This window comes from Chroicocephalus ridibundus, chromosome 4, assembly GCF_963924245.1.
Source record: "Chroicocephalus ridibundus chromosome 4, bChrRid1.1, whole genome shotgun sequence".
In the NCBI taxonomy this organism is placed as follows: Eukaryota; Metazoa; Chordata; class Aves; order Charadriiformes; family Laridae; genus Chroicocephalus; species Chroicocephalus ridibundus.
In genome coordinates, this window is record NC_086287.1 from 11,689,983 (window position 1) to 11,702,394 (window position 12,412).

Genomic DNA, 12,412 nt, shown 5'->3' on the forward strand with positions numbered 1-12,412 from the left:
CGGAGCTGAGAGCATCTTTTGAAAGCTGAAGGCTGGAAAGCAAAATACACAATGGAGATGTCTGACAGCTCCCACCATCCTCTTCGCATTAAACCTGTTAAAAAAAAAAAATCAACAGAAGGGTCTAAACGCGAAACTTCTCTTGCTCCTTCCCCTCAGCATCCCTCCTCCCACCCCCCCAGCCTCTCTCCCCTCAGTCCTTCCCGCGCCCGCAGGGGCGAGGCTTTCTGCCCGGGGACCCGGGCCCTGCCTTGCCTCTCTCCAGCGGGGGGCTGCGGGGGCCGGGCCGGCGCTGTGAGGCCGGCGGGGGGCTGCGTGGGCTGGGCCAGCCCAAGTGGGCCGGCGGGAGGCTGCGGGGGCCGGGCCGGCGCTGCGGAGCCGCCCGCTGCCGCCCCACCTCCGCGCCTCCCGCCCGCACCCGTTGAGGGGCAGCGGCGGGAACGGCAGCAGCGGGATGCGGCGGGGAGCGGGAGCAGGGCGGCGGCGGCGATGGCTGCTGCTGGCGGCCCTGCTGGGGTGTCTGTGGGGCGCCGCGGCGGGGGGCGGCGGCCGGCGGAGGGCGGCCAGCCTGGGCGAGATGCTGCGGGAGGTGGAGGCGCTCATGGAGGACACGCAGCACAAGCTGCGCAACGCGGTGCAGGAGGTGAGGGGGCGGCGGACGTGAGGGGGGGGGACCCGGCGGGGCGGGAGGCCCCTTCTCCCCTCACAGTCCCCGGGCCGCACCTGCGGGCAGCGCCGTTGTCCATTTCTGTCAGCCGCCGCCGCCCCTCCGCGTCCGCTCAGCGGCGCCGGGCCGATGCCTTCGACAAAGAAAGCCGGGGCCGTCCTGCCCGCGTCCCCCCCGGTGAGGAGCCGTTGCCCCGGGCAGGGGAGAGCGGAAAAATCCCTTCGGCTCGGTGTCCGCCGCTGCCGCCCTCCTCAGGCGGGGAGGCAGGAAGGTGAGTGGGGTCCTGACGCTGGCCTCTCCTCTGCCTCGGGCGCTATTTCTGCTCGCCGTCCGGCTTTCCCGCCCCGCTTCTCTCATCTCCCCGGGGCACCTCGGCTGGTGTGAGTCCCCGCGGCTCGGGGTTCGCCGTCTGTCCGTCCGTTTGTGTGGCGGCGCCGGGGGCCGCCTTGGGGAGCCACCCTCTTGCAGCAATGCAGACAGGTAGTGAGGGAAAAACGCAGGTAAATGGTCTGTCCGAATCCTAAAGTGAGAAAATAACATTGCGTGGCAAGGGGAGGAGTGAAGGGAAGATTCATTTCATTGTCTTAGTACCGCAGGATCTAAGACACAAGAGGTTTCACCAAACCAAGATTCAGAGGTGTAAGACAGTCCTGAAAACACGTGTGGAGAAGCGGCCCATTTTTGATATAATTCTGGGTCTTGATCTCAAATTCCGTGCCTGGAATCTCACAAGACCTGTTTCAAAGCCAGGAACCGAGTCCAGACCCCGAGCCATTGTCTCGTGTCCCTGTCAAAGACCTTGATCTTCCATTCCTCTTCATGTTAAGAATCTTCCTTCCAAGTTCTCTTTTCCTCTCATTCAAAAATACATAGTCCAAAAAAACCCTTTTACTAACAACCCACTGGGGAAACAGACCTTTGTTTATTATAATGACGTAATTTCTGAACTTTTGCTGTCATCTGGATAGTTGCTGAAATCCACCTCCATCATCCACTTCATTTAGACTGCAAACCCATTGAGACAAACCATTTTTTTAAGTATTCTTTACAATGCCGAAAATATGCTCAGTTATAAACAAGGATGCAGTCAAAATTTCTGCCTGTTTTACTCTTCCTATAGTCAGTTCTGGATTGAGGAGTTGTCTGTATATAGCACAAAATGTGGATTGTCTGAGCTGTGTCTTAGCAGATAAGTGCTTTACACTTAAAAAGGTTTGCAGCTGTTGTTTAAAATAAACAGACACACCAGCAAGAGAAATTTTGTCTTGGGGAAAAAAAATCTGTTGTTCAGCCTGGATGAACTTATGGCCTCCTAGCTCTGTTACAGCAGTTGCAAAAAAAACAAGTGACACAACTTATTCAGAGTTTGTGTTGTTTACAAGAGTCATGCCCTTTTGCTGAGCTTACTCTGTTTTCTGATGCAGGGAGCACTCCTCTTCTGTGTTGAGTCTTCAAACAAAGACCTGAAAAAGAGAATGAAATTCTGGATGTGGTGCACCCTGGTCTATAGGACTGCTGCTGTTAACCTCAAGGGGCTTTGGCTGTCTCTCTCTGTCCTGCCAAAATATTTTCTATTCTTTGTCAGATGGGAAGGTCTGTCTTAAGTGTTCAGTGGTTTTCTGGGGAAAATAGAAAGCTGGGCTCTTTACCGGCATCAGCCTGTGTGGATGCCAAATTGCCACTAGTCTTCACACACTTTTTCCTCACAGGGAGTGACTTTGGCTTAAACAGTCCGGAGCTCAAGGGTTTAGCTCTCCACTGGTTTTCTAGTCCATTAAAAGAGCTGCTGTGGTCACTGAAACAGCTGAGTAAGCGTTCCCATACAGGGGAATCTGTACTAACAGCATCACGTAATTAAAGAGGGTATTACTGAGGGCTCCGCAAGAAGCGTCACTTGTTCGCCTTTGTGTAATTGTTGCTAATTTTCAGTTGGTTTATTTAAATTTGGCAGATGGAGGCTGAAGAGGAAGGGGCAAAAAAACTGTCAGAAGTAAACTTTGAAAACTTACCTCCCAACTACCATAATGAGTCCAACACAGAAACCAGAATTGGTAACAAAACTGTTCAGACTCATCAAGAAATTGACAAGGTATGAGAAAACATGTATAGCAAGCTACTGGTTCTTACACAACCTTTGCTTCAAAAATAAAACGCATTTTGCATATTTTGTGGAGAAATAAGATAATTTGGAGCATAAACTTTCCTGGTGATAATTACTTTTGGGTTTTATTCTGTTTTATATGTTTGCCTAATCACTGTGTATGGGCACATGTCATAAAAGGTTAATGTGAAATAATAATTGATTTTGAAAAAAGTGCCTGCTAAAAATAGAACACAGGTACAGCTATTGCATGCGTCATAAAGGAATGACCATCTCCTGTTCAGTTAGCTTCATTACCGTGACATTTTAAACAGATAAGGAGGTAGCCTTGTCATCTACTTTTACCCCTCAGATTAGGATTTTATACGAAAGGCAGCAAAATGAGAAAAAAAGGAGGGGGTGGGAGTGGGTTAATTATTGCAGAATGTAGGACTGAGACTAACAAAAGACTAATAAAAAAATATAGTTTGACATTTTGTTCTTTTGCTGTATCAGGTTACAGATAACAAAACTGGATCAACAGTTTTTTCTGAGACAGTTATTACTTCTATAAAAGATGGAGAAAAAAGAAATCATGTAAGTGAACGCATTTTTTCCTTTTGAATATTAAATATTTTGGGTTCATCACTCAGAAGAAGGTGATAAAGTTCACCTAGCGAAATTTCTGAATGCTTTAAAACACATGAAACAATTAGAGGTAAGCAGTCAAAAATGTTGTTTGTTTTTTAATTAATATGCTCCTATTAATTAACATATAACACGTTTTTGCTATATTAATATAATTATTAATATTAAATATCTCTGCTATAATAGTATATTTCAAGTTATTCTATTCTATTATGAATTGAAAGCAGAATTTCAATTTTGTGGTTACCTGAGGTGCTTGATCTAAATATTCAATTTGTCTGTCAAATGTAAATACTGTACTGAAATAGCAAAGATAGATACACAACCTTTTCCAGTGAGTATGAATAAACCCTTGGTATAATGGTGCTTAATGTGTGTCCTCTCTGTGCTTTTGGTTTTCACAAAAAATTGCTTTATAGACTTCCAACACTAGAAATTAAACCCCAAATTTTGTATCGTGAGGATTCTGTGGAACAATATATGGCTCTATTTGCTTTTCAGATTAACCTAGGAATGGACAACTGGTTGGGGAGGGGGCGAGGGGCAGGACAATAAATCCCCCTCCCTTTGGAAAATATGGTTGTTTAAGGATTCTCAAAAAAGTTTAAAAGTTCAAGAATATTCTTTACCTGAGTCTTGCAAACACAAGTACCTTTGCTAAACATCAGTAGTCCCATGAGAAATTCAGCATGTACCACTACTTAGAACAACTGTTAGGTTTTCTTCGCTTATAGTCTTACCAAAATGCACTTTTTTGATGCTCTTACCAAGACAGGACTTGCCAGTGTTTCCTCTGCTGACTAACAGTTTGTGGTTTAATTTAGTTTAATATGCCCTGGCTTTTTTTAGAGTAATTTTCTTCCAGTTCTTTCACAGAAGAAGCTCTTTCATAAAACTTTAAAAAATCATGGTGGTCACTCCTATTTTTAATGGACATAAAACCTGGAATTAGTGCATCTTTTCTGCTACCATCCTCTAAGTTTTCCCTCTTTCAGCTCATATTTTTATACTGCTATATAGTTTGAGAATGGCAAGTAGCAAAATAAAGTTGCTCGTGTATGATACAAATCTTTTTTTTTTACTATTTTGCAAAGCTTATAGATTAAGTGGTAAGTCAAGGTACAAAATAAATTGCAACTATTCTAAGCTACAGATTGATTTTACACAAAGTGTTAACATATTCCACAATGCATTTTAATACTGTGATATGTGTAATGAAGGCAATCCAAATGTTTTTTTCCAAGCAAATATGGTCCTGATCTTCAAACCCAGTGTACAAAGGCAAACCTTTCAACCTTCTTAGCACTGGGACACAACACTGGTGTTGTTTCATAATGTATTTGGCTTGCTTATGGTGTCTAATCAGTTGTAAAAAATATTTCTAGGTTAGCTTTCTCCAATGCTCATACAAAGTTCCTTATAAGCTTCATATATCAAGTGACATTATTTGCATTTTCCTTATGGGAAGGTTGCCTCCCTTACCAAGCCAGTGCTGCATCCAGAACCAATACTGTTACTAGCCTTCCTGCTGAAGAATTTGAGGGCTGAATACAAATTTTTGACAAACTTCATGGTGGCAGTCTTTATTCAGTTATGAAGTAAGCACAATCAGAACTGATCATGTTAACTCCTAATCATTTAAGTCCTAGGGCACTTTGTCAACATCCTTACTGCAGCAGCAGCTGAAACAAAACTATGTTTGTTAATGTTTATTTCCCCTCTCACACTCATTTTGAACTTTCAGCATGCACATGGTACAAACACCTTATTTAGAGGTTGCCAAGTTAGAGAAAAAGCTAAATGGGAAAAGCAACCAACAAACGTAGTTGGTTGTTATTTAAGGAGAGCAGGCAAACACACATATATTAATTTGACTAAGAGATGCCTAACAGAAGTAAATCTGAAAATAATTGAAAACTTTAAATATTAAGAAGGAATACGAATTACTTAGGGTACTACAAGGGTGAAGAATTATTGTAGGAGTAATGGCGTAAGATTGAGAATTGGAAAATTTGAGTTACAGCAAGAAAAATATGCTGCCAAGGTGAAATGTGCTAAGTAGAAAAAAAAATTGTCCAAATTAAAAAGCACTATTGCTTAGATCTGTGAACTTAAAAGAAAAGTATTGGTAAAATGAGTTGCGGAAAACTTTGCGCTGCCCCTTAGGTCATTTTTATATACATAAATTTTCATAGTTGAAGTGTCATGTGATGTTGTGGAATGTCCCAATCACTTTCCAGGCCGCAGGCTTCCCAGACCACTGGGTGATGGAAAAGTAATTCTGCTTCTTCACTGCTTATTTTAAATATTAGCAACAAAGTAATAGATGTATAGGTCTTGTGTTCTCCAGGCAATCAAAAATGAAAACCTTTTGAAATCTATTTGGAGATTATCTCAGTGGACCTCTAAATACAGCCTAGTATATGCTGTTCTGTAATACACATCCTTAATACCCATCAGTGATTCATCCTGCTGAGTAGTGTAATGCAACAGGAGGTTTGTATAATTGTAGCTCTAAGTATTGACAGTCATTTGAAAAGGGCGATACTGACTGTTCTGGGGATGGAGAATTGGGTAGCAGAGGCTGTGGGGAGCCAGCCTCTCTTGTAGCCTTCAGATTGGTGCCTCTTTGGAACAGCACTTTTGTTCTTATTTTCAATCTGCCAAGTAAAAGAAATAGGCACAAGCTATCACACAAGCTCAACTTATATGCTTGTAGGGAAACTGAATACTGAAAGCTAAACCTGTTTCATAGGTTTGGTTTATAGGCTTACCTTATAAAAGTTAAGGATTCCCACAGCTCCTGCTCTTTAGGTACAAAATTGTGTGGCAAATACAAGAATTCATCAAACACCTCAGCAAACCACCTGCTCTGAAATGTAAACTAACTAAATGTAAAATAACTGGAACCCTACAACCCTCAGTTCATATTTATTCTCTGAGCTGAGTTAAAAGCCACTGAAATCACTGGAAGTTTTTCCAGTGACATTTCTGGGCTTTGAGACGTGATGCAAAAGCCTCACAGGTGGGCAAAGATGTGTCTTGCAGTGGGTCCGTGTTGTAATAGTAAATCCACATGCTGGCTGGAATGAAATTTGGCAATGGAGAAGCAGCTTCATGGAAAATGGGTTGTGTCTGCTTTTTAAATCACAGTCCCTGTGCCACCCCTATGTCCTCCTGCAAAAAGGTATAAATACACACATATGTAGTGCATATAAATACACATAAGTACCTACACATACATATAGTGCCGATACACTATTGCAGAAATATAAGGCATAATCTTCCCCACACACACGCTTTGCCCTCTCAGACAGTATTTCTTCTTGGCTTTGTATCACGAAAGTATTCTCTTTAGACTCACTTGACAGTATTTTGATGGCCAGAAGACTATCAGTATTATAAGTCTCCAGAAGAGGAACTGGGCTGCTTGCCATTTCTGGCAATGCAGTCCAGTTCTTCAGAGGTGCTGCATTATTTGGAGGCGCCATTTACATTCCCAGACTAACATTCACTCTCTCAGATGTCAGTGAGGACTGACAGTCACCAGCATAGATGTCAGGCTTTGATCCAACAGTCTTGTATCTTTAAAGAGGGCAAATACAGGCAAGAGGTAGCTGGATGTGCATGTTTTTATGTCTGTGCAGGGTTTTACGTCCTCTTGCTCCTGTGTTTAAGGTTCAAATATTCTATAATTTGCTTCTCCAGGAAACATTAGTTAGCTTGCGAATTAATAAGTAAACTAAAGTATAGAACACAGATAAAGTAAGAGCACTCTTTATTATCATATGAAAATCAAAATGTTTTCTGGCTTGTTGACTAGTTCTATTTCAATTGTGATATATTAGCCTAATGAATGAAAAGCAAGTGTGAAAAATAAAAGGAAAAAAAATTGGTACGGGTAAGATCTGCTGCACAAAGGTTAGATACATTTCTTCTCAGTTGAGTTCAGAGTAGCATTTTATATGTTCTCATCTAATTCAAAGCTAGTGTACCTAATATTTTTTTTTTCTTGTCTGTATGAATTTGATAAATAAAAATAGCAACAGCTTCTCTTTAGCAAATTGGTGGGGTTTTTTTCCAAACTTTAATAGAAGTACATCTGGTTGCTTTGATTTCTGTTTCTTGAAAAAGATTTTTAAAGATGCTATTGTGTAGGGAGGGTGTATCAGGGAACTGGAAGAGTGTCATGCATTTCTCATTTGGCTTTGGCACTATAAAAAACATTCCTTTCTTTTGCTTGTCCTTTAAGGTAGAGGCTCTTGAAGGCATGACTGTGCCTTCTAATTAGTTACACAGTGCAGGTCAAAGTTTCTTTGTGGGTGAGAAAGGAGAGGTGCCTTCAGTGTGATTCTGTGCAAGGTGCTTGCTCTTTCTCTGCAAAGGTGGGTGTGTGCCTGTATGCACACATGTGTTTGGCACCCACCTTCTGCAAATAGAACAGCCGGTTAGTAAGTAATTTCAAACACTCTCAGGTCTTTAGGAGAGAGGCCCAATGATACCAGACCTTTATTTCGATGGTTAGAGGCTGCAGTTTGCATCCCTGCAGCTCTGGGCAGGGAGGACTATATCACTGTGGAACTGCTTTTACGAGCTGATTTGGCAGGTTCTGGAAGTGACCGTCAGTCAGGTCACTAGTTTATCTGTAGAGATAGAATGGATAGCATCCCCATTATAATGGCCTTATTTAAAGCATTTTTCAGTCTTTATCTTTAGTCTCATAGTAAAAAGAGAATAGTAAAAGAATTAAACATTAATCTCTGGGGTTCTGTTTCCCCCTTTTCTAAAGAAAAATCTGTTTTAAGTGGCTAAGCTGTAGCACTTCATAACCAAGCTTCCACTTCCCTGCAGATATCCAGAACTGCTAAAGTAACTGTTTGATTTGAGCAACTTTTATATGATTTCACTAAGAATGTTCTCAGCCGCATACACTGGAGTTGCTCTCTTTGCTCTTTTATACTGCTCCAGGGAGAGGAGTTCCTGCCAGTGCTGAAGAGAAAAGGAGGTTTGAAAATTGAGAGGGAAGCATCAATGGAATGGAAATTGCAATTTTTCCATTAGCAGCACTCCAGGAGAGCAACCGATGGCTGAAATTTGAACACGCAGCATCTTGGTGTTGACTTCTACTCCCTTTGGCATGCTAGTGTCTCAGGGAAGACACTTGTTTTGGGCATTGCAGTCCTACATTTTGTTCTAATTTTTTTTGTTTCATTTTTCACGGATCTTTTTGTCCCTGGTGACTTGCACTCAACAACCTTAAACTATCAATAGACACACTCTAAGTGCATTCCTGGGTTGAAATCCTAGTCTCTGTCTAGCCAAAAACCGCATAATATCTAAATTTGGTGGGCTTCGTATACTTAATTTAATTCATTAGCACTCTTAGTTTGCTTTTCTGTTAACAGTCCGCCCTGCTCTGTTGATGTAACTTGTTACATGAATCATGTCTTGATTAGTACAGTTCTTTTCGAAACACCCCACCGTTTAGGTAGTTCTTATCGTAGGAGTAGATAAGGCAAACTGTACTTCCTAGCCAGTGCTCCAGGAGAGAAGTAAGAGATCTGAACGAACTGCGTCACTGTTTTTAAAGTTTATATGCTATGTGGTAACTTGAATAGATTATTACAGTTATAATATAGGCTAGAACTTTCTGAAAAAAAAAAAAAAAAAAGCGTGAATAGCTTACAATGGCAATCAGTTAAAAAAAGTGAACCATGTTTGCACCAGCCCTTTGTAAACTGCATACCTGCATGCTATTGCACTCTCTTTTGCACGTTCAGTTAATACTTGTTAAGTAGTACATCTCAAGTGTTTGCGAGTCATAGCTTACATTTTAAAACAAAGCACGTCTTGTAGGCTAGGTTCCAAATCCACCTGAAGTCCTTCAGGAAAACTAATAGGATTTTTTTTTTTTTTTTATCTTAACACGTATGAAAAACTATTGCTTTCACTAGCAAATCTACCCTTAGTTCTTTCTCTTGTACAGCCTCTCCAAGGCAGTGTGATGTGTGTTTTGCCCTTCCGATATTTTAAGTTTGTTAACCTGTCTGATGGTAGCAACCTGCCCATAGTCTACACGTACTCCACTGGAAAAGGTAACAAAGTAGCCATACAAACTGAAGCTAGACCTTGAGCTTTTTGAGCCCAGTTAGTGAAAGAAGCAGTCTGATAGTGATCCTGAGAGACATCAATACCTGTGTCTTGTTTTGAAAGAAGCAAATCCATCCCCTGTCTTGTTTTAGAGATCCAGGGCACAGACATTCTGAACGTTTTACTGAAACCCCCTTTTTTTTTCCTTTTCAATTTCAGCCTTGGCAGTGTAGAATATGAAGCTGAGGGGAAGGTACAAATAGCTCATGAGGACAAGTACCTTGTGTTTGTTAGAGTACAAAATGATGTGGATAAGGATGCAAAGGGAAAGAGGATGTAGTCAAAGATGAGAAAAACTTTGCAATTAGTACTTTGATTTGGTCTTATTAATGGGGAATACTTTTAGGTTATGAATCTTGTTGTAGAGCAAGGGACATACCTTTCTTATATGAAAAGTGTGATGGAGTGTGCACGTATCTGTGTACACATATAATGTATTCATATCTGACTTCATAAGCAGCAAATGCTTCTTAGTGATGCAAAAGCTATTTAGAGATTTAAGTTAGCTCATGGGTGATGGGATGGAGTTATTATCAGTCATAGTGTATGTCTAAGACAAAGTTTTTACTGGTCATTTGATATTCACTGGACTACAGCCAAAAAAATCTGAGTGCTAGCCTCAGTGGGTGAAAAGACCTGACATAAGGAGTTTGAAAAAAATGTCGCCTCTGATCGTACATGAAGAAACTTCTGCAAGGAAGAAGGTGGGAAATCTCTGTAATTGCCAGCTGAGGTGTGTGTCATACAGCTCAGTGTCCACATCTTTATTTACTGAACTTAGTCCATTCTGAGTTGGCTTGTTTTCTCAGAGAGCATGCTGTGTAGAAAGTTACAGATCCACACAGAGAATCAAGAACGGGTAGCGTGTATGAACATAAGATGCTTTTGTAATACTATAGTGCTGCAATGGCCATGGTGCGGAGAAAAGTGAGACTGCAGTTTCCATGGACTCAGATGTCATGCCTTGTGACTTTGAACAAACAAGTAGGTGTAAACACTTATCAGAGTAAAGAGAAGCAAGCTGCCTTTTGCTGAGAGGTGAGGCAAACCAGGCAGGTGTTTCAGCTGAAAACACAACAACCGAAGGTCAGAGAATACAGATCATTATCACATTTTTTTGTCTTAAATGGTGGCTTGGATTTACAGGCAAAGAACTGATGCAACAGCAAAAGGGTTGCTCTTAAGGTATCAAAGCCTGCTCTCATTTGTACCAGTGGGAGTCTGAAGTAATTCAGGTAAATTTAATAAATTTCCTTTGCTAGTAACGAAAAAAAATTAAAAAAATTTAAGAGACTGACTAGGATTTCTTTCATGTTTCCTATTGGTCTACCTTAGTCTAATGTGGTTTTTTTTCTGTCAAGTTAGGCAAACAAAACTGTGTAGTCCCAATTGATATTCTGAGAGTAACATTCTTCATTACTAATTCAGGTCTATGCCTGTGTTTAGAATGATTTTAAAATTTGCCAGATCCTTATGTGCTATAATGTATTTTTATTCCAGTTAAACTCCAAAGAATAAGAATATTTTTATGCAAAATTATGTTGGCTGAGGAACTGCCTCACCATTTTTATCTGTCTATCTGGATTGTTACTCTTTGAGTAGTTAAATATTGAAGGGTGAAAGATTTTCTTAGAATAAACTTCTACTAACCAAAAGTAAGCTATTTCTGTAACGCAGTTACAGTGCCTAGAATTGATTCAATGTTCTAGGTGATTGTGTTAGTAAAAGCACAACAGTAAACCAGTAAGTTTATCTCCAGAAGGCTACAAAACAGACTTTCTCTCAGAGAGTCAGTGCCCACCCACTGCTTCATCAATATCCATCTGAGAGCCATGCATCACTTCTAAAGCTTACAGCATTCCTGTTAGTTGTGGAAATAAATTCTGAAGCTTTTCATCTGTGGGGAGGTATGCATCATGTTCAGTTACCTGCTTCTTGCTTGTTTGCATATTGGTTGATACAACTCTTCTGCAAACAAGCCATGGTAAGGGAGTAATGTAAATCAAAGAGCAGTTGTTTACCTTTTCCCTGGTTTTAGTTCAGTCTTCTCACACATAACATGCTGAATTTAGGGAACCAAGGCTGTCCAAATGTCTTTTACAGAATGCCTTTACTTTCTGCCTCTACTAAATCTACCTATTTATCCTAAGAGAAATTAAATATTTTTTTTTGTCTTCTCTGTAAGGTAACAGATACAGTCAGGAGAGTGAATTTTGTATGTGGGCTGGTAATAATTCTGTGGTCTACTGATATCTGTTAAGAGATCATAGTATGGACTCTCTTTAGACAGAGAAAGTTCATCTGTAATGTTTTCTCTGGTCAGACCCATGTAGCAAAATTAATCACATGATAGGAAAAGCTTTAAGGCAAAAGAGAAATTTTTTCCACTGGTTTTGATTACATGGTTTAATCCATTGGCTCCGGCAGATACTTATTTGAGAGTTTAGCTGAAACCATGTTGTCTGAGTAAGCAGTAAGCTTTAGCTATGGTGCTGGATGCAAAGCATAAATGTTTTGTGGTTTTATTTTCTATTTACATCTGTTACAATCTTAGAATGATTGAGGTACAAAGGGTACAGATGAATGGACTAAATGTGCAGCTGGTTTACATCTGTATTGTCATATGTAAAGTGGCAGAATGATACCAATTCACCATGTCTGGGAGGCTGGCCCAGTAACATGTAGTTCCATATATGAGGAGCCTAAGCGTTCTCTAACTTTTTCCTGATTCATCAAAATCACTAGAATGACACTGTTTTTATAGCAGTGAGTAAGCAGAGATCTGTGATTGCTTGGCCTTCTGTGCAGTTGTTTATGGTCAGAAAGACGTGCGAGATGCTACTAATTCAGCTTGATGGTGTTTTGTA

The 12,412-nt window shown here is 40.9% G+C and overlaps 1 protein-coding gene across 1 annotated transcript in view; it reads left to right on the forward strand.

Annotated features, from left to right (window-relative positions):
* Positions 1–356: 356 nt before the first annotated feature.
* DKK3 (dickkopf WNT signaling pathway inhibitor 3) overlaps positions 357–12,412 on the forward strand; it is a 28,377-nt gene continuing 16,321 nt past the window's right edge. Inside the window, exons 1-3 of the mRNA XM_063331409.1 lie at positions 357–643; positions 2,619–2,756; positions 3,264–3,344. Of these exons, the coding sequence (XP_063187479.1) occupies positions 455–643; positions 2,619–2,756; positions 3,264–3,344 (408 nt within the window). The 5' untranslated portion in view covers positions 357–454. The remainder of the gene's footprint in view (positions 644–2,618; positions 2,757–3,263; positions 3,345–12,412) is intronic.